The sequence below is a fragment of the Gobius niger genome, assembly GCF_951799975.1.
Source record: "Gobius niger genome assembly, chromosome: 20".
Lineage (NCBI taxonomy): Eukaryota > Metazoa > Chordata > Actinopteri > Gobiiformes > Gobiidae > Gobius > Gobius niger.
The window spans coordinates 11,892,636-11,919,920 of record NC_136871.1 but is presented as its reverse complement, the minus strand read 5'-3'; the positions used below and the strand labels follow the sequence as shown (position 1 = coordinate 11,919,920).

The 27,285-nt window shown below is 41.9% G+C and overlaps 1 protein-coding gene across 3 annotated transcripts in view; it reads right to left on the bottom strand.

Annotated features, from left to right (window-relative positions):
• The window catches only part of magi1b (membrane associated guanylate kinase, WW and PDZ domain containing 1b), a 112,372-nt gene extending 94,070 nt beyond the window's left edge, over nucleotides 1-18,302 (bottom strand). For 2 of the 3 annotated variants that reach the window (XM_079579218.1, XM_079579219.1), the window contains exon 1: nucleotides 17,665-18,302. In XM_079579218.1, coding sequence (XP_079435344.1) covers nucleotides 17,665-17,950 — 286 coding nt within the window. In that variant the 5' untranslated portion in view covers nucleotides 17,951-18,302. The remainder of the gene's footprint in view (nucleotides 1-17,664) is intronic. The other variant, XM_079579220.1, reaches the window with a different exon arrangement.
• Nucleotides 18,303-27,285: the final 8,983 nt, after the last annotated feature.

Here is a 27,285-nt window from a genome sequence, read left to right as displayed (position 1 = left end):
TAAACTTAATTCTTTAACACTTGTCTGGGACATTGAGGGTTCTCTTCGAAAAGGAAATGAATATAAACTTTTTATTAGAAAAGAACTTGAAAAGTAAGCCATTATTTTGGATGTGCGAATGTCTCATTTCTTTCAGACTGGCCTTAATAAAGTGAATCTAATTAAAAACTATTCAAGCTAATCCAATTAAGACTGGGATGGAAGAAATATTTGGGACATTGGGGGAGGGGAGGCTTCTGTCTATATTTCCATATGCTCCAAGTTGTGTAGTGTATGTCAGTGTCACTGGCACCTGTCAGTTCAAAGTAAGCACACTAAGTCAGTTTCGCCCTGCAGCACATTTATGAGGTAGGCTATACAAATAATGATGGAAAATTTGTGCCTGTAACATTTATTATGCATGTTATGTGCTCCTTGGATTATGGAAACCATTATGGATTTACTCAGCAGTATTTTTTGTATCAGCTTCTCCTTAAAAGCTATTATAAATGGCATTAAATATGTACCAATCTTCAACATATTTAACACCATTGCTAAACCTCTTTTGCAGTCCGGTGTAGTGTAAATACATGCCCACTATTTTGCATGTGATTGCATGCCTACAACACATGCCTGACCAGCAGACCGTGCAGGGGATTCCATCTGCTATACTTCTGCAAACCTTTATTTCATTAACATAATTGCCCAAAACACAACCGATTAGAACAATGAACAGTTCCATCACACCTCAATCACACACACACACACACACACAAAATAAAACCGGAAGTTCTCACTGGCACTGCCCATCGCAGGAAAATTAGACAGAGGAAGATCAACCACTTGCTAAAAATGCATTCATTGGATCAAACCAGGCCAGTCGTCAACGTCAACTCCTACTTCTCTCATCAGTTGTTATCAGGAAAACAATCACCCAAGCATGAAGTAATTATCCACTAGGAGGCTCTTTCCTATGCACAACATCAACCAAAAAGTGTATTTTCCAAAAACTGTTCACAAGACGACCAACCATAGCAACGACACAATCGCTCGAGTCATCATGGCCTTGCTTTGGCCCCGTTCTCATTCACGGATCAGTCGCTCCCATGTCACAAAACCGTGATAATACTGCCAGAACAATGTCAACATGGGCAGTGTTTGGTGTGGGAATGCAGAGGAAACTATACACCCAGGGCTGTTAGGAGGAGGAGGAGGGAGGAGGCATGCCCGAGAGGTCACATTAGCCTAGGAGAGTTTCAAGACCAGCAAAGGACAGCCCAGACGATATGGATAAGGAGAGCGAGCAGAGGATCAAAGAAAGGAGACAATGGGCCATGTTATGTAATTGGGGTGCTTGCTGATATGGGCTTGGGGACCACTGGGGACTTGGTAACTAAGAGTGTGGGGACTGTGTTAGAGGACTTAGTGTTGGGGAAAAGGATTGATTTCTGTTTGCTTAAATGAGTTTCCAGGGATGGTAGATTTAAGATCTTGTGTACATTTTCCTCAGCTCCTCTAGGCTCCATGACGCTGCTAATGTCCAAGCCCCAACACAGGCAACCTCAAACCTCAGCACCTTCTCAAATGTTATGAACCTTACAGCCGATCATGCGTATGCAAAAGGATATTAGTTAAAAAAGACAAATGCAAACATAAGTGGGCTGTAAGCTGAAGAAAAAAGAGCTTCATAGGTCATGGCTGTTTTTATATCTGAGCCAATTGGCACTGCGCGCAGCCCTCACGTGACCGTTCCACCAGCGATGGGTCAATATAGACCACAATGCATTGCGATACTACCATCAGACGAGAACCCAGCTGGGCGCAACACAACACAAGCATTTTTCATGAATAAACTACTTGAATAGAAATGGTTACAGTGAAAAAGGTAGCTCTGACCTTTAGCTTGAGCTGTTGAATGATCGTAAACTTCCTCTCTCAGGCAAAAAGGCAATCATGTAAAATTCATGTGAAATTAAACAGATCTGACTGATATTTTTTCCATAAATATTCCACTGTTTCTGGAGTTTGGTCGGTCTTTATTGCAGAAATACATTATTCCCAGACATATAGTAGAACTTATAATAGCTGCAGTCACTCATTCTGCTGACATTGGGCTCACTCCTCTCTGAACGCTACAGTGCACATGATGACGCGCAGCGAGTAGGCAACACTACACTTGACTATATAGTCTACTACAGTGGTTCCTAACCTGGGGCGCGCCTGGGACAGCAGAGGGCCCAGAGCTTTGTGGTCATCAGGTCAGGTCATGTAATATTTATTATTTGTTATAAAATATAACATCAAATGTGACTACAGCATGTGCAGGGGGGGGCTTCAAGGAAAAAAGGTTGTTAACCACCGGTTTCCTATATAGTGTGGGCCAATATAGTGAATGAATTAAGGACAGGAGGACATTTTTTTTAACTCATGAGCTCAGAATATCAAATGCGGAGACTAGTCTTATTGACTAACAATTACGTAATATAAATTAATCGTTTTATAACAATATTATAGCCAAACTTTCTGCTATACATAAACACACTTGGAGGCTCAGAGCGGTCAACTACAGCTGGCTCTGAGCAGACACACACACACGCAGCTGCAGACACATGTGTCTGCAGCTGCGTGTGTGTTTGCTGCTGTGTGTAGCTGTCCACAGTGAGATGAGAGCGGGGGTTAATCTATCCTGACACCGAGTTCAGCCATATTCACCAGGTGAGCTGCATTCCCACCATCCCAGAAATCATTAACAATGAGGAAAAGAAAGGGAATGGCCTGAAAGAGAATTTGAATACACGTTCATTGCTGAATAGTACAGATACAACCAACTGCCTGTAGAAAGGCTGGTCTATGTTTAGTGCAGCAAAACAAAGTCACTTTTATGACCTTGTTTGTGCCTTTTGGCACACTATAAATTTGAGCAACAGTAAGAGCCGTATTTAGACCACACAGAAGCTGCAAAAGAAAAGCTGTGGTCGCATTTGTCGACTTAGAACAAAGGATTTTCCTTTTCTGTGTTGCACTGGGGACCAGGCTGTAATGTAATGTTTTGAAATATAGACCTTCAGAGAACACATTTCCAGTGGAAATATTACTGCAATTTCTATCCATGCCTTCTATGTATACATTAATTCACATGTGGTTTTAATACTGAGAGCTGAGCATATGTGGGCCAGTAGTTTTAGTGAACATAGCAGTGACAATCAAATCGCAATTTTTAAGTCTTTGTCCAATTATATGTACTTATGTATTTAATCATTATTATTAGTATTAGCTTAATTATTATTATTGGATATTGAAATAAATGTTCCTCAAGTCAAGTTTCTAATTTCTAAGAATAAAAATGAGTCAGTGGGTGAAGTAAGACATCATTAGTCACTTTACGGCGGTAATCCTCTGACCTCTCCGATGCGTGCCATAGATTAGTAGAAGCTGGGGGCTCTAGAGCTGGCGGCCTATAGCTTATCTGAGAGGGCACGCCTGTGGGGGGGAAAGGTGCTGGCAACGGGAGGAGAACCCACTTCACATGCAGGGCCTAATACTGAGTCACATTTTTCACTTCACTGCTGTGCTGAATGGAAAAAGGCATTCATCATGACTTTGAAATACCTGAAAGTGGAGCAAGGTCTATGGAAGTAAGCCTTATATAGCAAATATGCCTAATATTGTCTGCATATATACAAAATTTGTATAATATTTAACACTTAAACAATACTCAGCCCAAACGGGGACAGAAGGGCTGACATACCTCGTGTCTGGCAGAGCAATGACAAGAATGCAGTATGTCCGTACTGAGGGAGCTAAACAAAGTTATCTGCCTGCAACATCATGGGACTTAAGCACTCTCCTCCCCACCACTGTTTATCTACTGCCTTCTAAGTCACTGCGTCTGGATGCGTGTGTGGGAAGATTGTATTTAGTAATCAGCCAAGCCCCTGGAGATGACTGGCGCCTTAGGATTTAGGACCCTGTTGCCCGGGAAACCAAAAGGTCACCTGACACCAATCACCTCAGACGTCATGCTTACACACTATGGAAAAGTGGAAGGAAGGCTAGCATGATATATGCAGAGGTGACCAATACAGTATAGAGTCTGATATTGTGTTGAGATTGCTTTTTTCTGGAAAATACGCAAAATGACTGTACAGTAGGGCCTGAACATATTTGGGTATTTTCAATTTCGGCTATCGGCTGTATTTTTATGATCGAAACCTTTAGTATGATAATACAATACAATACAATACAAACATCAAATTAAATTACTTATAATATCGGCCTGTATATCTGCCATTAGCCATGCCAACCCTGTTCATATCGGTATTGGTATCGAACCACAAAAATCCAATGACAATCAATGACAAGAAACCAACAAAAATAGTCCCTGGTTGTCGTAACCACTAAAGTACAAGAATATTGACGTCACCCATCGGATAACAAATACAAATCTGTGGTTTAAATGTCTGGATGATGACTGTCGAAAAGGCATGTTGCTTTTGATGACTATTATTTCCGTAGGCGGGACTGGGCTCAATAATAAACCAATGAACAGATAAGAGAGCTGCAGTATGAGCCACACGACTTGGGGAATACTCTCTGAATCGTTCTCCTCCATTCATCATCACAGGTGCCACTTTGCTCCACCCAGTTTTGTGACAGTCAGGTACAACGGATGATGAAAGCTATACGGTTTCACCCCAACCTGCTCGACTGGCCCAGCTATAGAAACACACAATAAAACCTTTTAGCGAGCCGTAAATAAAATGAAAATGCTCTACACTTTGAAAGAAATGCAATGCTTTTGGATGCCGGTGCTATAAAGTCAAAAAGGCACAAATCCAAAAGGCACTAATGCAAAAGTTGGAATAGATTTGCCGTGAACAGTGACACAAACATGGCGAAGGGAGGGGTCTGGTCTGTTCCTCCCAAGCAGAGATGTTGAGATGATAAACTGCCCCGACTGGCTGTGTCGGATTCCAACCATTCCTCCCTAAAGGACAATGAACCAGCCTGGCTTGAACATAATGATCGTGCATGAGGGTTTGGGTCATCATATGTTTCGTCATAAACACACAGTAATTACCGCTTTCAGGTTTCGGTGTCAGTAAATGTGCGAAGGTTGAGCAACTCCTGCAATTTCTTACTCAATTTTAATTTCATTAAACTTTGATATTTCTGGTTATAAGTTGTGAAATGAACAACCGAGAAAGACTAGCAAAACACTGAGCTGGAGAAGACTAGTACAAAACAGTGATTTCCTATCAAGATTCTGAAAACTGGAAACACTCAATCACAAAAGGTCCAAGTTGAGTCATTTTTGGCCAGACGGCAGGTGCAGACTTTCCCATCGTTTTGTTATATCTGTGTAGTCGAGTCGTCTAAACATTGTCCAGTAGAGTTCTTCATACTCAGCAACTGGACTGGACTGACCCCAACACCCCGGTCCACATGGGGGACTGGGGGTGACGCATGTTCCCCAAATAATTACTCAGCAAATACACAATCAAGATTCATATTGTACTGGAACAGCACATCTGCAGCGGATAGTAAAGCATGTTAGCATTATCTATCTGGTGGGTTTTGAAGTTAATAAAAAAGCAGGAAATGCCAGCTCTGGCTAAAAATATCAAGCAGAAAACCGACAATGGACTGAGGAAGTGACACAGGAGATAGTAAAGAATAAAGCACAGCAACACCAAAAGTCCCTTCTCTACACTGGAGGAGCTCACGATCAAAGTATAGTGAAATGTAGTCGGCTTATCGCGGGCATTCCCTCCGCGGACTTCTCTGGGCGATAACATTGTCCACTAAGTGAGTCTCCCTCTTTGACTCTGGCTGGATAAAGCACTTCACTAATACACTTCCACAACAGTGAAAGAGGATCTCCAGTCCAATCCCAAACTAGACTTCCTCACGAGAGCAAGTTTCTTCTCCTGTGACTCAGCAAGTAACTAGGCCACAATCCAGCCGCTGTCCCTTTATCAGCCCATTTACATCAGGAAGAATAAGAAGTCAAGAGAAGAAACAGCACGTCTTAGTGCACTCGGAGTCTAAAAGCCCCGCAGGGAAATTAGATTTCTTGTCTAATTTATGAGCTTTGCAGACCCAGTACAGCTTCAGGACAGGAGGGACATCTGTGTACGCCTGCATTCCCCCCCCCTACTATTTGCACCAATGAGCTGATATTTCTTTTTATAAGTAAGTTACTGTCTATGTGTAGTAAGCGAATTGGTGCAATAGATCAATGGCAAAGGAACTGTCATTTCTCTGCAAGGTGTGTTGAGCAGGAACATCAGAGAGATAGAGATTATTTAGGAAAGGCATGCTGCTGATGTTGCACACCACTGCTACAATGATGCACAAAGGAGATTCAGCTCGTAATCAGGCAGAAAGGACACACTTTGTTCTGTAATCAGTGAGCTGGCAGCGCATCCGTCAAAATAAAAGCAGCTTTGCGTAGAATAATAGGCTACGCTTGTTTCATCTAGACCAGCTAATAAAAGGTGTTGGAAAAATAGATGTTACGTAGATTTCAAGAAAGAATTACAGGATGGTCAGAACTAACGAATCACAATATCCTTTGGAAATAACAAAAAATCTCTACTCTCAGTAAGGCTGCGACTCCTGGAAATGTTCATGTAGTTCGAATCGTACCACAGTATAAATCGTTGTCGAGATTTAACATCAGCTGAGCGTATAAGCACATGAAATAAGTGGCAGTGACCCAGCGCTGACACCTGAGACACTGGTGTGGTGATCTGAGGCAGGCGCAGCTAAGTAAACACTGAATTCCTCCCGCTCATGAACATGCTCTCAATCTGCAGGGAAAGGGGAGCGTGCCAATACAGCGCTGGGACGGGGGTGACTCGCTGCAGAGATTAAATGGTGGATGACCTTTAGGAAAATCTAATGTAGCTTTACTGTTAGTGTTAATATGCACAGCAGCAGACAAAGACACCACAGCAAAGGCACTACAACTTTACAAGAAGTTCTAGTGGTTGAGCCGGTACTGTTATGAGAGGAACAGACAGAATAACAGGGAAAAAACACATCAAACAATAATACAAGATTTGCCATATTTAATATCCTTCTCTCTTATTTCAAACTACAAAAGGGTAAGGCCAGATGGTATTATGAAGGAACACACATGGGGGCGAACACAAACAACATGCAAACAATTTACACATATAATGTATGTAAATATGACTTACAAAACAGTGCCCAAGGCCACACAATAATACACCTCTGGCTGTTGCTAGTTGTTCACTATGGCCAGAAATTCACTCTACATCACTCTAAAACAGGCGTCTCCAAGTAAATTTCGCTGGGGGCCAAAATATATTGGGAGTGTATTGCCGGGGGCCATAAACGATAGCTCCAATAACACATGTTTTGATTGGGAAAATACTATTGAGGAAACCTTTTTCCATAAATGAATAATATGAGCCTGGAATGTAACCTTACATATTCACTCTGCACTTGGCGGTGGTAAGCTACTATTGTAGCCACAGCCGCCATGGGGCAGCCAATCCATTTACCACGTGATAATAATGTGTTGTTTATATCCTGATCTCTTCTTATGTCAGTGCCCTCTGCTGGACACGAGTGGAATTATTCCTTTTCTTAATTTAAGCTGTCCCCTACTGGCTGAAGGGAGCATTCTGGTTATTTCTTAAAACAAAATCAAAACTCCATACAGGAATGGGCTTGACACTTTTTTTTTTACATACTCAAGAATTTGTGCTCTACAAGTCGGGGGCCAGATTGAATCATCGGGGTCTCCAACAGAAGGCCCGCCTGTTGGAGACCCCTGCTCTAAAACATAGTCAGGCTGTACCTTATTCTCAGTAGCTCCATTAATTTAATAGAATCAAAAGGAAAACAAAAACTTAAAGTTCATTCAAAAATGTGAAACATGATACAGGATGGAAAGGTTTTGGAGAAGGCAACACCAGCATACATCTGTCAGGAGCTAAGAAACGATAGACACCAGTGGTCTCTTAATTAAGGCTCAATCCTACTCCTGTCTGTGCTAATTAGTCTCTGCTTGTCTAATTAAGATTATTTCAGTGGGCTGTCAAAATTACATCACAGATGTTGTTGAAAAAGAGCCAGCCCTCACCCTGTACTATGCATGTGGAGTAAATCTGTTGCTGTTGTCAAAGACAAAAAAGCTGGGTTAGTGAGCGGAGAGAACTTTACGAGCTGAGCTGAGCATAATCCAATGCTACTGCTGACTGAAAATCATGGCTCAGATCTGCACATTCTGGCTCGATCTGCACAAGATTTGTCACCCGAACAGTAAATGTGCATTATGCTGAAGAGTAGGGCTGCACATTATGGGCATATTATTGTTATATTATTGACATGCCACAGGATTAAAAACACAGCCTAAAGCAATAACACGCGGTAACTTAAAGATGTTGAGCAGTTCAGTTTAAGTCATGATTTTCCTCACTTAGTTCCATTTCAGGCATGTTTTGGTCCTGATATTATGTATTTATATTATTTATAGGATACAATAGCTGAAAAAATGCTTTGTTTAAATTTAATATTACACAGTATTGTTGTTGCAATATTCAACTTTTGTTCATATCGTGCAGTCATATGGTGCTCGTCCATGGTGGCCCAAACTGTAGGGAGCTAGGCCGCCTCACGCCCACAGTTGCTGAGACGGGCTCCAGCCAACAGCAACCCTAGCATCTATTCTGGCATCTAAACAGTCTCCTTTACATTTTAGCCCAGGCAGCAAAAGGTTGAACCCGCAAGCATTGGTATTGATCAGATACTAAAAAGTTGTGTGTGTGGTCCAACTAATTGTGAGTAACAATAGAGCGGATCAGGCTGCTGCAGTGAGTGGCCGGCTTATCCGTGCATTGCAAACAATAACAGCTGACACAAGATCTCCCACAGGCAGAGACCAGTCATACAAGGCCTCAGCTGCTCAGCCACTGTGGGTCCATCAGCACTGAGAGACCACCTGCAGAGCTAATGGCAGAGCCGGGTCCCCCTCTGTCATTATCGGATATTACAATAGTTATTTTGTGTCATGGAGACCCCCTGAGAGCCACAGGAGGCTCAATTAAAGCTTCTTCTGAGGACCATTGAAGAAAAAAAAACTTCCATGGGCAAGACACACGGTTAAACACACTTCCACTAACAATATTGAAGATATACGGTTGCACAGAGGCACGGTGTCTCGTTTTTCTCTCAAAGCTGGACGGCTCAGAGTCTTAGTGGAGTTTGTATGTTAGAGCTTAAAGGAATAGGCCACCGTTTTTACATGCGAGATATGTTCCTACCTGAGCTTAGACGAGTTGATGCGTAACTGTCTTACAAGAGTGTGTGCGCTCAGTCACGCAAATAGACCAAAGATGTTGTTAGCCTTTAGCCTCTCCCAGCATATTCTTATAGCTCCAAACTGGGGTGTACCCGTTTTTGACCGCTTAGAAAACCATGTTTAATTTTGTGTAACTATACTTGGATCGTGTAACTTTTTACGTAACTGTATTTAAATCTAAACTGTATTTAAGAGCTATAGGAATATGCTGGGAGAGGCTAAATGCTAACATCTTTGGTCGTTGTGCGTGACTGAGCAGTAAGAACATATCTCCGTATGTAAAAATGGTGGCGAGCTCTAACAAACTTTCAACATATCCAACTTTATATTCAAGATACAGTGCATCCGGAAAGTATTCACACACCTTTACTTCACCCACTTTTTGCTCAAGAGAGAAGCCAGAATATTTACTCAAGAGAGCAATGCTACGTTTACTCAAGTAGAAGCACAATGCAGAGTCCTAAAGCATTTCTCAAATTTAAGTGGTGAAAATACTTCTCGAGTTCAAACATCTGAAAATAAGGTTGACTTGTTCGATAATTTAAATGAAGGACAATTGTATTGCATCAGCATTACAAAATGGTATGCTCAGTCACATTGTTTGAGATATTGTCTGAGGCAATATTTTGTAATGAAAAAGAAAAACAGGCCAAGTAATCTGAATATTAGCACTTAAAAAAGCAGAACTGTGCGCAATGGTTGTGGTATTCCAACCCAAGACGTAGCTCAGAACCACTAATCCAACCGTCAGAGCACCCTTAAAAGCAGAAAACAAGAGGTGCTTCTGAAAGGTTAATCCAGAAAATGTGATTCTTCGGTAATCTCCCTTCACAATGGCTGCCAAAACCCTGTCACCCATAACCTCAGTGAAGTGGCTCGCGGAGGAGTCCTTTCATTATAGCTCTTAAACAGGAAGGAGACGGGGCCAAGTCACAATAGTCCGTGCAGGCCTAAATACGAGCGGCCGCTACTCCCACTGTCAGGCAACAATGAGTGTGGGAAGAATGGGTGACATATTTGAGAAAGGGCGGAGAAGATAAAGATAAACCAGCGATAGAAGAAAAATTAGATGTGCTTGGTGTTGTATTGTGCCATGATTGTCCGGCCAAGGCAGGAGCACCCCAGAAGTTTGTGCTGACAGACACACTTGTGGTCTAAATCCTCTTAATCTGGTCTCCCTAAACCATCTCATACTGCTTTGTGCGCACCGACGAGCTGTACATTGATGGGATTTGTAAACAGAGCCTAAGGCCTTCACCACAAAGTAATTAAGGTAAACAAAGGAGCTGGTAGGAGAAAGAAGATGAGAGCCTTCACGTGTCTAGAGGCGTAAGATCAAGCATAGATTTATGGAAGCAATCTGGAAAGACAACGAGGTGATCAGACGTAATAGCGACAAATGGATCTGAATTGGTGCAGGAGTGAGGACGTAAATCAGTTGTAGAAATTCTAGGCCATTTAATATGCCAGCACGTAGGGCTGTCGCGATATTTACTATATCGACTTATCGTTCAATAAATGACAGATAGACAATACATATTTGAGCTCAATATTGGGCGACAGGTGGAATGAATGAATGTAGTGAGTGAGTGGTCGGACGGGCCGATGGCACAGACTGGTATCCTTGCTTCGGTCAGTCTACCTCAAGGGGCAGCTGTGGCTACCACCGCTGAGTATGGTGTGAATGAATAATGAGCACAGTGTAGCGCTTTCAGAAACTTGGTAATACAGGCTTGTAAAGCACAATACAAGTGTGAGCCATCATGATCGCCAGGTCATGGGTTCGAATCCAGCCTCCCGCAGGTGCACACTGTCATGTGGCCTTGAGCAAGACACTTCACCCACCTTGCGTCCAGTGTCTGCGTACATTGATGTGTGAATGAGTGTGTGAATGGCGGAGTCCATTCACCACTTCGGTTTCATTTGCATTTTTTCCCCATTTTTCTCATTTTTCTTTTTTTTTACCAAATGTATGTCATGCTCATTGTGGGATATTTTAAGATTAAGTACTTTTCGAACAGAGCACAACTGTCATTTTTAAGATTTACACTGCGTTCCAAATTATTATGCAAATTGTATTTTTGTGTCAAAAAGGTAAAAATAAATAAAAAAATAATGAAACTTGTGGATGGTATGGTGTCTCGGGGCTCTATGAATCACTGACATTAATCTCAGAGACCTGGGATAATTAGTTGTCAGGTTAAGCCCAGTTAAGGGAAAAACTACTGAAAAAGGGTGTTCCACTTTATTATGCAGATCATCATTTTCAAGCAATATGGTTAAGAAAAAGGGTCTTTCTGCTGATGAAAAGTGTGAAATAATTGAATGCCTTGGTCTAGGTATGAAAACCTTCGATATTTCATGAAAGATTAAGCGTAATCATCGTACAGATAAGAGATTTGTGGATGATTCAGACACACTCGGGTTTATGCAGATAAAGGCACAATATGGACGGTTTCTGCCAGACAAACACATCAGATTAGGAGAACAGATGCTACAAAGCAGCATACAGGTATTTGAAGCAGTTAGGTGCCTCTGGAGTCTCCCGAACATCAAGGTGTAGGACCCTCCAGAGGCTGCAGTTGTGCATAAACCTTCTATCCGGGCCTCCCCTAAACTGTTAATTGAATGCTCATGAACAGAAACGGCTGCAGTGGCTCAGAAATACATGAGGACTCATTTTCAAACAGTCTTGTTCACTGATGAGTGTTGTGTAACCCTGGATGGTCAAATCAATGGAGTAGTGGATAGTTGGTGAATGACCACAATGTCCCAACAAGGCTGTGACGTCAGTAAAGAGGTGGGGGAGACATGTTTTTGGCCAGAATCATGGTGAGAGAGCTGGTCGGCCCCTTTAGGCCCTTTTAGGATCCCTGAAGGTGTGAAAATGACCTTTGAAAAATATGTGGAGTTTCTGACTGACCACTGTCTTCTATGCTACAAAATGAAGAGCCGTGCTTTCCCTAACAAAATCCTCTTCATCATGACAACGCACCATGTCCTGCTGTAAAGAATACCTCTGCATCACTGGCTGCTATGGGCATAAAAGGAGAGAAACTCATGATGTGGACCCCCTCCTCCCCTGACCTCAACCCTGTTGAGAGCCTTTGGAGCCTCAACAAAAAAAACTTCTATGAGGGTGGGAGGCAGTTTTCATCCAAACAGCAGCTCTGGGAGGCTATTCTGACATCCTGTAAAGAAATCCAAGCAGAAACTGTCCAAAAACTCACAAGTTTAATGGATATAAGAATTTTGAAGCTGCTATCACACAAGGGCTCCTATGGTCAAATATAACTTGACCTGTTAATATTTTTTTGATTGAAATAGCTTTTGATTTCAGTAAGTATGACCTCCTAATGCTACACATTCAACAAATGACCATTTTCAGTTAATTACAAGCTTCAAAATGTATTGAAACGATGAGTTGCATAATAATTTGGAACAGTGGATTTTGAGGTTTTTACTATATTTATTTTTGAAAAAAATACCGTTATCACTAGGAAATTTTTTCCACCACATTTAATTGATCCTCTACCAGCTAAAGACTTGAAAATTATGCTGACTCTCATTTGAGTTGGCAATTTAGAAAATCTTAGAAAAATGTCATTTGCATAATAATTTGGAACGCAGTGTAGAGTTAGTGCATCATAACATCTATTGTTTATTGCAACAGTTTCCTACCTCAGTATATCGAACTTTAGGTTTTGTCATCGTGACAGGCCTACCAATACACATTTTTCAGTGTCAGATGTCCAGAACAGTACTGATAAACGAACATTAAAAACAAATGTTAATTGTTGACTAAATTATTCATAATTTTACACAGTACTGTCCCTTAGAGTCAAGGGTGAGCCTAATAGTGCATAGTTATGTGTGAATTGCTTCTATCTTAAAGTGGCTTGAGAAATATCTGCCTCTAACACAAGTGCAGGCTGTTTCATCCAGTAATTACTTTAGCAGATTATCAAATAAGCATCACAAACATAAAAAGGTCACAGCAAGTACGTTATCAAGCAAATCACATAGAGCCATCATTATTACCTGCATATTTCCACTGTGCTGCTGCTGCGAGTACGAAACTAACTGTGTCAGGTGTGACCAAATCTTATGCACACTCAGCAGCACAGGCCAAAGGAATCGGCAAAGACGTTGTACTTTAAGTGAATAGAGGACGAAATATGCGTGCTGTTGATTTATAAATGGTGATGTACAGCAGTGATGTAAGATTGAACAAGAAAAACTACACAACAAGAGGGTTTGGCAAAAGGAATCAAAGTGGCGTTGAGATCTTGACAAATGACAGCTACAAGCTAAAGGAGAGTGCTGACATTTGCCAAGGTCTTACACATCCATTTGTTAAAATCCTCTCCGTATTTCTTGAGATGCAACAACAGTCCCATCGACAATGCATTTTGCGGCTCTTCAAAAGGTGTGTGGCAATCCTGAACAGGCAAATTTCTATCTAAAAAATTCTGGTCACAGAGTAAAATATGAAACTGCCTGGCTGTTGTCTGAGAACACAAAGGTGGGTGAGGCTAAGAAAATAAGCACTGTGCAAATTCTTGCTGTGAAAGAGGGAATGAAATAAACACTTCCACATGCAATGACCCCCCCCCCCCCACACACACACACACACACATACTGATAATAATGAAAGTAACAAAGTGCTATAAATGTATATGGGCCTTAACATTAAGCTGCCACAGGATCAAAAGTTGCTTGCTCATAGTATGTAATATAATGACACAGTGTTTAAATGACGACAAACTGGAATAAAATAACTGAAGTTTGTAGAGTCTAATTAAGATTTAGTAGAAACAACTCGGGAAGCAAGGTCTGAAATAAACAAAAATCATCCGCATTTCAGTACATGTTTATCTTGGTGTGTTCTAAACCATCCCGTTGTGCATGTTGTTTGCGACATGACCACTTCAGATTGCAGTTTCATCTCTGATTAATTGTGCAAACCGAGGCCTTAAACAGCGCTTTCACCATGCAGAGTATTGCCACAACACTTAGTATCCCGAATCACTTCTCATTTTCCCAATATGCCACAGCCATATGTGTAACAAAGTGGCTGCGACTCTCTCTACTCAGATGACCGTTTCTCACAAATATCCTGGGGAATCCCATCAACTCCGAGCTGCTGTGCTATTTCTCATTCCCAAAAAGCACACCGAGCTATATTTATGCGTTTGTTCTGGTGTGTAGGAGACCTTTACGGGGTTCAAGCATACGCAAGTGCAGCAGAACGCAGAAGGTCAGCTTTTGTCCAAGTCACAATAAGAAACACGCTACACTGTGTGCGTTGGAGAAAGAATGGGATTTGCTGTTGACACAAGGAGAGCGGGCCAGTAAAATATGTCATCATCCATTTAAATGCTTAAGAATCGAAAAATGACTAACATTACATCATGGAGGTTTTAGGACACAATGAATGAACACAAAATTAGCTTTACAGACCAGACAAAAGAGCATGAGATATGCAACAAAAGTCAAGATCAGCGACCTTTATTAATTTTAAAACGTGGTTGGAAACTGCCAGTTAGCCCTTTCTCACAAAACTACATCATGATATATCCATGAAAGCTCTCTCTGTTTGCTTGGATAATAGCCACCGAAAAATATACTATACACAGACTAAAAGACCATGCACAGATTAGGTCGCTGTGTGATTTAGTAGGTCAAACTGTGGTTGGTTATCAGTTTATAATATGCAATATCTAGCAATAAACACTGTAAGGTCAAAGGTACTTGTGGGCCTTTCCCCTGAGCTCAATGGAGGCGTGATGGCTTGTAATGGTTATGCATGAACTCGGAGTAGACATTGCCATCCACAGCCACTCACAGTACAAGACTGATACTGAACACATTTACTTTTTCTACTGCATGACTGAGCCGAAGCACTGCAGCAGCACCTTACCTCACATCTCCCTTGATTAGAGCGGGAAAATGGCACGAGTGCTGGCAAGAATTAGGTCACTTGGATTTTTACAGATGGCCCCTGTTGAAGCATATTTTTCCAATTAGGACTGATTAGGGAGAGGGAATTCCCAGACAGTGTGAATTATTAAAAAATCTGAAACGGAAGCCGAGGTATGGGGTGACAGCCAGCATCCCTCAACAGGACAAGCAGCTTTGGGACCCTCTCAATGGCTGCATGTAAGGGGAGCTTTCCTGCCATTGTTCCAAATCAGACTGGGGATAGTAAAGAGGCAGGATGTTGTCAACACAGGCGGGCAGTGATAACTAAAGAGCTAATTTTAAACCGATGCAAGTTTCCTGTTTGTCATTTCAGTTTGTTCTTCATCAAATTTTGGTCACAGAATCCGGGGCTTACCTTGTCGGGATTTTGTTTGCAAATGTGAACTGGGAAACTCCGGCCAGGAGCTCGGGAACTACCAGTAGCTCTCCAGCCCTGTCCAAGTAGCTCAACAAAGGCTTTCTTCCTTTTTCAAACTCTTTATGAGTAACACTGAACACTCTATTTATTTTTGTTCTGAATTTGTTGAATACAATCTGCAAACACGAAGGCAAATGTTGAAATATCCTCGAAGCATAAGTCGCTTTCAGCCATTTTTGTATTTTGTGATTTGTAATTCAACGCATAATCTTTCCTTTTGGCTTGTCCTTTCTAGGAACACGACTCCAACAAAACATCTCCCTGAAAAGATTAACATCCAATGCCAGTTCTGTCTTTGTTTATTTTTAGGACAACAAACGCGAAACTCAAATCATCAACTGAGCCCATGAATTGATACCTTCATTGAGAGGCGGTGGGGGAAAATAGGCAACATTTCTCGAAACCATCTGGTAAAAGTGGTTCAAAAATACAAATTGCTTGTCTGAAGGCAGGCGAAAGTTGCTGCCAGCTTTCACGGACTGGGAAATGATTGTGAGAATGTCCTTGAAGTGTCTGTGTGAAGTTGCTGGGCAGTCTGCGGCGGTGTCCGATTGGGGGCATGTCACAGTGATTCAGTGTCACTCATACCAGATCTGCTAAGGAGAAAAGACCACAAACTACACGACGGACCAGACTGGCAGGATAGCACACTTGAAGTTGGCGCCCACGACACGCGACAAAAATGCCACCTATCAAGTCTATCGAGGGATACCTGCTCTTACAGGATAAACACCTGGAAGCTTTAAACTGCTCTGATGAGAGTGAGGTACAGCAGGAGTAATCTGAAAAGTACTGGCTGCACAGCGACCGAGAGGATGTGGCTACTTCAGTGGCACGGTGTGTGAGTTGGGTTTTGTGTGGCTCTGTCTGCTGTTAAGTGCAGGCTGTGTAAACAGGGTGTGAGTGCTCTGTGGTTATGCCCTCTGACGCGACAGGTGGCCTTTTCTTATGTATTTCACAGGGACAAACGACGTAGAGCCATAAGTCCCGCTCATGGATTATGATGTTTTCAGACAAGCACTCATGCAGTGAAAGCCATGGACTGTCACCAAACATTTTGTAATTTATCTCACTAATAGGACGTGTCAGCGTGAGCGTACAAACGGAGTAAAACAACTCTAAATTGAATCTTTGGCTTTCGATGCTTTCTGCAATTAGGGGAAAGGGATGTTTAGGCGACTCTTTTTGAAGAATCTGGTCTTTCAAGAAGGAGGATAATGTGTTATGTAAAATCAGTGGTTCTCAAACTGTGGTACATGTAGGCCTACCACTGGGGTAGGGCTGCAACTAATGATTATTTAGGTAATCGATTGGCTGTGAATGGTGTATGAAAATGACTTTTTTATTTTTTATTTTTTTCTTAAGTGGCACCACTTGAGGACATGTTGATGGAGTAAACTTCAGGTGAGTGTTTTTGGAAGCTCTTAGTGCTAATCCTGCTTTCCAGTAGGATGAGACACAGACAGATGTTTAGGAAATTGTCAATGTATAAAACCCTAACTTTAAAAACAAAGCAGGTTTCCATAAAAAAATAGAAACTGTTCAAGTAATTTTTGCTCTATTTGAGTCTTTACAAGAAAACAACTGATTGACTGATTACTAAAATAGTTATCTACTATTTCAATAATCGATTAGTTGTCGATTAATCGATTAGTTGTTTCAGCCCTACACTGGAGGTACTCAAGCTTCCTCAGGTGGTCATCTGCCATCTGCAATCGTCTACTTTCATTTATTAGACTTTCCAAGCTATATATAATTTCATAGGATCTAAATGTATACCTTATGTTAAGTGCTTGACTCACATAAACATAGTTTTATCCCTTATTTAGATCCAGTTAATTCTAGTTTAGGCCTGGGGTGATTGGCCTAATGTGTTATGAGGTGGTAGGCATAGGTCTATATGGTGTGAAAAGTTTGAGATCCACTGGCCTGGATCATCTCTTACCTTGTCTGACGGTTTTTAACCTGACGGGACCTTTGCAGTTCCTTATGACCGTGTGCACGTCGTAGAGCGGTAATCCAGAGATAGAAAGGTTTTCGACTTCTAGCAGCAGTTCCCCCTCAGCTACAGTCCCGTAGTGGTAAATCACCTCCGCGTTGTTCACCGGGCCGATGTAGGCGAACTCCCCGTGCTCCGCGCCGCCGCGCAGCGCTACGTTCAGCTCTCCGCGGGCATCTTTGCCCGCAGCGCACTCGTTCACTCGGGAGCTCCAGTGGCTTTTCTTAGCCATAGTGAAGAGTTCCGAGCGCCCCTGCCAAAATGATAAAACAAATTCACTGCAGTGGAGCGTTTACAGCGGCAAATCCAAGCAAGGAAGAACAAACTTTATTCCTCTCAACAGAAGCACACGCGCGCCCACCGTGCTCCAGTGGGACAGTCAAAGGCATCACCACGGCCCCTCTTCTACACTCTTTCTAATCATTGTCCAGTTCCTCCACTTTTATCCCGCTTTATCGATGTCATCTCACGTCTGCTAAAGTACCACTCGTGTAATGTACTCCACAGAATGTTGTCCTTGTTGTCGTAACTCACTTCAGGCGTTTCTTCCTTGACTCCGCCGCATGCAAAAGTGGTTAAACGCCGTCCTCTTCGCGTCCCTACTTCAGTCCACGGCAGGAAGACCGCTCTCGTGTTGGTTACTACTTATCTGACTTACTCCGTGCTCGTTCTGCGACTCAAATGTGTTGGCTGTGTTGCTGTTCATGCGCACTTCAAGTAACATCGGACAATTTGAAATCCAACCCTGTGCGCTTTTGCAAGATGGGACTTTCCCCCCTTAAAACACAACCCAGCTAAGTAATAAATCTACCGACATATTATAAGTTGCTTCTTATGTTACTAGTCTTCAAATGGCATTCGTCTTTAACTTGCAGAATGATTCCCGTCACCTAATCCCAATAAATGTCCAATTAAGTTTTTTTTTTTCCAAAGCAAACGTTCTTCAGTTTGAGAAATTACGGAAGTAGCGTGAAGGCAGCATTAGTACAATGGGCGCATGCGTATTGTTTTAAAGCGGTGACTGCTGTTGAGGGCCTTTCCATTCTGTTTTTCATTAAAATATAAAGCCAATAAGCTGTTGGGAAATACTTGGCTAAATCTTACAACACTCAAACATCGTGGGCGATATGCAACGATACTTAAATAGGCAAGAAACCTGTTAACCTCCAATAGGAATAAGGTTAGAATATTCTTTAAGAAAAAAAAAAAAAAGAATATTAAAGTTTACTGTAAAATGCAGTTTGTATAATTTTATTAATTTGCAAAGAGAAAAACAAAGATAGAGAAATTCTATCCGGTCTCACAGGTTTTCAGCATTTCAGGTTTTACAAGTCCATGAAAACCTCCCCTTGTTTGCTCCAGCCTCCTCTCTCTGTTTGTGGCTGCAGGCGCCGTTGTTTTATATTTTACAGTGCTTTTATTTTATTTCCTTGTGAGATGTGAGTGCACGTATAGAGAGGTCCGTTCTTTATTTTTCCATTTTTTTTAAATTCTATCTTTTGAACATGATTGTCAATGATGTCTCTTACGTCAATATTACGCTCAGCTTTACTACTCTTCACTCATTGTGTTCAGATCATTATGACCTCCACTGTAGGGGCTTTAATACAGCGAGTCTGCCAGCTTTCTGTCACACAGCATCACCCAAATCACAGCGACAGACACAGACAGCCACTGGCATCACATTTCAAATTATTTTTACACTCATCCATCAATTCATGCCAGTCAGCATCTCTTCGCTGCTTCACCTTATTTCACCACCATTTGGCCTTTCATTGAGTACATTTTAATTATCTTACGGGCTAAGATAATTAGAATGTGTTCATCTGTGTAATTATCTTAACAAGTGTTTATGAAAGCCATCTTTCTTTCCTTTGTTCTGTCTGTGTGCAATATCCAAGCATAAAAGTCATCGTCATAGTCGTTTGGCAATGTTCTAACACATTTCAGAAACTTGCAAGTTACTGTACAGATAAGTCTCAAATCCTTAAAGTGATAGTCTGTAAGTTTGCAAAGTGAAATTTGAAAGTAAACAATCAAATTCCTTCCCTCTTTAACCAGAAAGCCCTTCTTCAAAGTAAGCGATCAAACTCCTCCCCCTCCTCTCCTGATTGGACCCAACAGGCTGGTTCACAGGAAAAGCTCGTCTCATTGGTCAACACAGGAGGACACGAGACTCTGATTTAACATCAAAAAGCAAGACCAGGTGATCAATTTTGCACATTTTATACAATGTGTAATACATTTAGACTTCCAGACTATCACTTTAAAGGCACTACACCTGATTCTTTTCTAGCGCTGAAATAATATGTGCTTTGGCCATGAGTATATTGTAAAAGTAGACATGTGAAAAAGGACACACTCAAGTGGGTGAGTTGTCTAGCTATTAAAGCTTTTTATTGTTAGCATTTAGTTTTTACTTATGCCCATGAACTCATTCCTGAGAATAATTGGGATGTTACAAATAGGGTGTAACGATACACGTAAAATATTGAACCGTTTCAGTCCAGCACGTTCGGTTCAGGCACTTCTGTATCATTTTGAGACAATTTCAGGTAATTTATTTTCAGTTTCACTTGTTTCACACAGATGCTATAGAGTGGCGGACTCTCCCTTGGTGTATTATTTACTAGCTCTACCTTTTGATTTGTCCCCTCACAAGCAATTTATTTCAGTCAACTTTTAGTCCTCTATCGTGCCACTGTTTACACACTTGAGGTAAAGCACTCCAGTGATGCACAGACGCTCCCAAAGCTCATTGCTCTGTCTAATGAACTGCGGCTCTATCTAATGATCCACAGTTTGAAATAATAAGTGTATTGAAGAAATAATCTAATAATATATAGATAAATCTACAACAAATGTGCAATATTTTTAAAGATCTTATTCATGTCTACTGTCACAGATACAGTTCTACTTTCTAACTTTCAGGTACCAGTCTTTGGAAGGTGCAAGGATTTAGCACCAATTGTGGCATGATCTACTATAAAATGTATCTTCTCACCTCTACAGTACCTGCAGAGCCGGTGCTGGCCCTTCTGGGGCCCTAAGCAAAAATCCACACGGGGCCCTACAGTAGGCTACGCATCTCATGGTTATTCGACTAAGAGCGAACTCATTTACAGTCAAAAACAGTTCCACTGTGCAGTTAGTGCAGGGCAGAAGTGGAACATAATGACCTCAGTTCAGGCCCCGCCCCTCTGTGTGAGAACCACTAAGCCACTGTGACTGGGATTTTTAAGACGAGGCTATTCCCCCCACTTTTTAAAATGGTAAAAGGCAAATGGTCACATTCTCTCACCTCTGGTCCCTGACCCACAGTTTGGGAACCGCTGATTTAAAACTGACGCCTGCACCTGACGGTTAGTTCTGTCTGACCACTGAGAAGTAGCCTGTGAGTAACCCAACTCGGTTTAGACATTCAGAGAACCAGAGTTACTGTAAGTAACTGCGCGCATGAGAACCGTTGATTAATCAGTGTGACAGCACCGTAGTTTGACTGAGATGCGGGGCCCTTGCTGCTGCGGGGGCCCTACGCGACTTGCATAGTTTGCCTATTGGAAAAACCGGCTCTGAGTACCTGCATCATTCATATTCTGAACATAAGGCTTTTACTTTGGGAAAACAACACAACAACCCAACCTGTGTGGCTTTGCAAACTTTTGGTGGAGTCCCATTCTTTGACTCTTTATCCCATGCGCTCATCCGCTCACCCCAGGCTCTTTGCACGAGGAGGGTCACATTAATCTACTTTCCCACAGTGCCCTGATAATACCACGTTCATCATCATATCCACAAAGCATTAGTGAGAAACAGAGAGAGAGAGAGAGAGAGAAAAAAGTCCTTCTTTTAACTAAAGCAGCCATGCGAAGCTCAGTGTTCCTCTGAAAGATTACGAATGAATGGGCAGTGCAGAAAAGGGCTATCAGATTATGTGGCCATAGAGACTGCTTACATCACATGACAAAGTGGGCAGGACCATTGAGCGTTGTTTCAAATGCAGTATTCATTTGTGCCATCTGCGTAATTCATTATGAAAGGTAAGTATATGACTTTGTGTTTGTTTACTAATTATCCCATCTCAAGCAGTATGAGAGAACAGAATGGATAGAAAGACATTATTTATTTATTGGTTTATTTGGTAAAGACAAGACCAGAAAACACATTTTTGAGACTAACCTGTATACATCAGTATTGTACGAGTTCATGAGCATAGCCTTGAACTCCTATAGGGCTGGGGAAGCACTGAGCGAATGATCCACTTTATTCAGCGTATTTAACTGCCTAAATTCACATCAGCACATTTTCTGAAGCTGGATCGGATCCATGCGGGGGGAAAATGCAGCAAATGCTTGGCTTCTCCAAGACGTTGATAAAGCGCACAACATCGCTGACTGTATTTAGTATGCAAAAATAATTTATGTTCGCAGGAGATACGTGCACACAGGCAACGTGATATGACGGATGTGAAACACCGAACTACTGCAGACGGAATGCACATAATTTGTTTAAAAGACAAGAAGAAGAATATATCGAGCCAACATGTCTTTTATTTAAAGGGATAGTTCAGGATTTTTGACATAGGGCCTCATATCCTAGTTATCCAGAGTGTTGCTGATTTCTGGAGATTTTTTTTTTTTGTAGTTCTTGCAGTTATATTTGAAGAGTTACGTGGCGCTAGGCTTGTGCTAGGCTAGCGAATTTCTATGGTATCAGCTAGCCTGCATTAAAAACAGTCTGACACACTCCACATTGCACCTGAGGCAAATCACTTATAACGCCAGACTAACGATATAAATGTCTGTGTCGATAGAATAATTTTTGGAATAAAACTGACCTTCCATCACATGAATGATCACATTTTGAGGGACTATTTTCCAGCAGATCACTCCGCCGCTCCGTAGCTTGTATAACCACATAGCTGGTGCTGCTCAAATATAAGTTCTTTTAAATGCAAAATGGTTAAAATGTTTCTATCGACACAGACATTTATATCGTTACTCTGGCGTTATAAGTGATTTGCCTCAGGTGCACTGTGGAGCGCGTGAAGCACTAGCCTTGCACTAACCTAGTGCTAACTCTTCAAATATAAGAACTGCATGAATTACAAAAAAAAATCTCCAGAAATCAGCAACACTGGATAAAGAGGAAATGAGGCCCTATGTCAAAAATCCTGAAACATCCCTTTAAGTTTTGTTTTTTTGCTTATTCGCCTGAAGACTTGAACTGTACTGACAGGAAACGTTTTGTTTGCTGTGTATGCTCATATAGAGCTATATACATTTATTTGTTTGTTTGTTTGTATACTTTATTGTCCCTGTAGGGAAATTTGTCCTCTGCATTTAACCCATCCTTCGATGCCGCTGCGGCGACCGGTACGGAGCAGTGATCGACGGCAGTGCCGCGCCCGGGGACCCATCTCCGTGATGTGGAGCCAGGCTGATGGTCAGAATCACCTGGCTGGAGGATTCACCTATTGCACATGTTTTTAGTGGTAGGGGAAACCGGAGTAGCCAGAGGAAAGCTACGCAGACACGGGGAGAACATGCAAACTCCACACAGAAAGGCCCCGTCCTGGTGGGAATCGAACCCGGGACTTTCTAGCTGTGAAGCAGAGGCGCTAACCACTGTGCTACCATTATATATTGTTAACAGACAAAAGCAGTCAAGTTACTCAGACATGTTTGTGTTGACCCTCAGGCTTCGTGCTGACTTGGCACACATGGCCAGAGGGTTTGCAAATTTAAAGGGGCTAGGTGCAAGTTGGCCATTTTATACTCACCACCTCAGGTCATACGTGTATCTGCACCTTTTATATTAAGCTCGTGCACTTCGGGCCCAAAGTAACAACTTTTTGAGTGACAATGCAGACTTTTAGAGGCAATTGTAGTGAACAGGTCTGAGCTCATTCTACACATCAGGACATTGCTGGAACATGTAGGGGGAGGAAAATACATAATTTTAACATTTTTAAACTCCGCGTTGTCCCTTTAATAATCCACCAGTACCTCAATAACAATCCTTTTAGTGTGAGAGTTAAAGCTTTAAGGGTTCAAGCCAATTGAATCACTGTATTGACCTGTCTCTCTGGCTCTATTTTCTGGCAAGAAAGGTTTGTCACCCCTGGAGTAGAGAGGGAGATATGCAGAGATTAATTTACAGAGAGGATGTGCATATGAGTGGTCAGTGCAGTCTCACTCAAACGTGTATACATTGCACACATTAAGCAGAACATAATTAATTCAGAACAACACAGTGTCTGCACAGAGCTTTGTCGTGCTCTCAGCCTGCTGCAGCCAGGGCGGTCACAGCACTGGGCTCCCTCTAACCTCAGCCTTTGTTCAGTGCGTTTCATTCAGCTATTACTAAACTGTTCTTGTTAAGTCTAGTACAAAAGGAAAGAGAAAAACATGAATAAATAACATGACAACCAAAGAAATGGGCTGTCAGTGTTCACAGATGGATCATTCATGTTGGGAGTACAGAACACAATAATTGCATCTGCATTCTGACTGTAGTGCCTGCATCACAGACAAACATTAGCTTTTACTTCATCTAAAATATACAGTAAGTACACACATACATTAATGTACCATCTGCGACACTGTAGATAGTAGAGCAGCTTGTCGGATGTGGAAGGTCGTGGTTCGTATCCCGCTCCTGCAGGTGCACACTGTCACCCACCTTGCCCCCAGTGTGTGCGTACATTGGTGTGAATGAATGGGTGAGTGGTTCCTTAATTTAAAGTGCTTTGAGTAAAAAACAATATAAACAATAGGGGTCCAATCATCCGCCTGGTGCAACAACAGTGCTGCTCAAGATAAAGTCGGTATCTTGCGTACCGATAATGGTGCGCCAGTGCTTTTGCCGGTTAGCCTGAGAACGACGCTTAGAGAAAAAAGGCTGAGGTGTGGTGGCCACAAACAGTGCTGACTACAACTAGTGTTTGCTGTTTCCTCTTCGTTCTCCTTTTCTCTACATTAATGCACACATCGTATCAAGCAGAACAAATAACAAACTGTTTCTCCCAATGTGAGTTAAACACTGTCCATCCCCCAAATGATCCTGCTCCAGCGCTGCGCTGGTATTAAAGAGCATGGACACGCCGCAGATATGTGGTCAAACCACCAGCATGTGCATCCACCACACCCACCGCCCCCCCACTGTAGTGGAAATATTCCAGTGCTGAAGCTGAAGATATCACATCGTGCCCCCCAACTACGCAAAAGTCTTCGGGCCCTAAGAGTCTTACGATGTGTCACATTCAATGATGCATTCAGACTGATTTGAACAAAGCATCTTAAATTATTGGTTATATTGTACTATATACTCCATATCTTTACTGTAGCTTTCTCAAACACAAATAAACCCTTTTTGCATTATGTAAAGAGGGTAGCCACAAGTGCACCAAGACACTCTTGGCTGGAGTAATGACATTCAGCAATATGTTTTGAAGAGAATTGTATAATCACGATCCGCTAGTGAGTTAAACTAAGTCATGTGGGAGGAGAGCATCAGCCTTAAAATGTATAGTTTTTCAAAGATTTACAAAAGTCTGAACTAAAAAGTTGCATACCCGGAGAGAACTTAGTCTTGCATATTGAAACAATTCATAAATGACTGCAGAGGAAACCTCTGGGCAGTTGGATCACAGGCTTTCTTCTGGAAAATACCTGTGTGGCTGTCACAAGGCAACCATTGTGCCCAGGTGTGGCTTTGTTTGCCTGATCCTGCCTGGATACGGCATGACCACATGCACTAAGAAACAACAGAGACACGTGGGAAACTTCCCCACAGACCTTCACAAACGGCTTTTGCTGAGAGAGTGCTTCATTGATCCGTCTTATGTCAAAACTCACTGTGTCAATGCTCTCTCAGTAGCAAAGCTGTTTTTTGCCCTCCTATCGGACCAAACTGGAAGATATTTCTAAAGGCCTCTTCCCAGCCCATGTCTTAAAATCTGGACGCAATCCCAAAACAAATAGAAACATTATAGTATGTATGAACAAAGTATGTAGAGGTCAAGAGCTGGAGGCTAAAATGTTTTTGCATGAGACCTCATACATCATACGGAGGAGATCGTCATAGTGTCAACAACACAGTGAGATCAAGGCTGAGGGTTTTCATTGGTTTTATAGATGCAATATTTCAGAACTTTGGACCACGCAACTTGCTTTCCATGGCAACTAGTTGAGACAAAGTGAAAACTCGCCACCATTTAAATATTTTAAGGGGGAAAAGGTCCTTAACACTAAACAAGGGAAAATGATCATTTACAGTAAAATCACGGGACGATATTCTCGTTTTAGGGGAGGACTTTTCCGACTCCAGCATTCACTCAGGAGCACATGGGCTGGGCTGGAGAGCAGGTGGTTCCCCCTCATTCTTTACTCAGGACTGGACCAATCCATCTCACTGAACAAAGAGCTTTGTGTTATAGCAGCTGGAACTAATGGTAGTACAACTGCCCTTAGCACTGGGTTCGAGTCTTAGATGAGAGGAGCGATAAGTGGCTGACAATGACATCCAATCTGTTTGCAATACAGCGAGAAGGAAACACTGAAGTTGCCGATTTCATGCAGTTTTGTTTATTGCTTTGTGTTTGTGACGGGGTCATGGCACAGTCTCAAATCCTCCAGTCCTGCTTCAATGATGATGATTCATGCGCATTTTCAGGTGACTACAATTTCGTCTGTCTCTGTTGCTGACCCCACATAGTTTCATGAGATATGTCCGTTCATGATAAGCCAACCCTGCAATAATTACTATATATTGGAGCAAGAATACAAAAGTGTAGATGCCTTGTAACACACTGCATAATATTAGGAGCGCCGCGAAGATGACACGACAGACTTGGACACACACAGGCACAGAGGTAAATATTGACAGTAGGCAGAGCGCAGGCAGGAGTGGTTATTCTGTAACAGGAGCCTAATCTCTACTGTAGTTTATGATCTGCTAAAGTGGAGTAGGCAGCAGTTTAGGGGTCTTTACGATGAGGAGTGCAGGTTGTAAGCTCTGTCAGAATGTCTATGGTGTTTATATGGTCTCAATATCTGAAGGTGCGCAACAGGAATTTGTCTGACCACGACTGAAACAGATGTATAGTACATTTAAAATGATTTTAAGAAATGGAAAGAAAAGGAGTGTTTACATTGCAGAGGTGTGGCTAGCTGGGACTACAATGATCATGTTATATTAAAGTTTATAAATTGCAATGTATTCACTTTCATCATCCGACCAAACCTTAGTAACTAGGCTTGAATTTACTTGAATTATTTATAATTAGTTTAATATTAGTTTTAAGTTTGGTGAACAAAGCACCACATCATCTGGTTTCTTTTCCATTTCTAACAGAGGCGGGTAGTACTCAGTTACTCAAGTACATGTACTTGAGTACATGTACGAAGTTACTCAAGTACTCATGTACGTTTTTAATAAATTGTACTTCTTCGAGTAGTTTGATCATACAGTAGGCTACTTTTTACTTCTACCTGAGTACATTTAAAATGAAAATGCCGTACTCTTAATTGGGTAAAAATAATTGTTACCTTTAATATTTAAGTG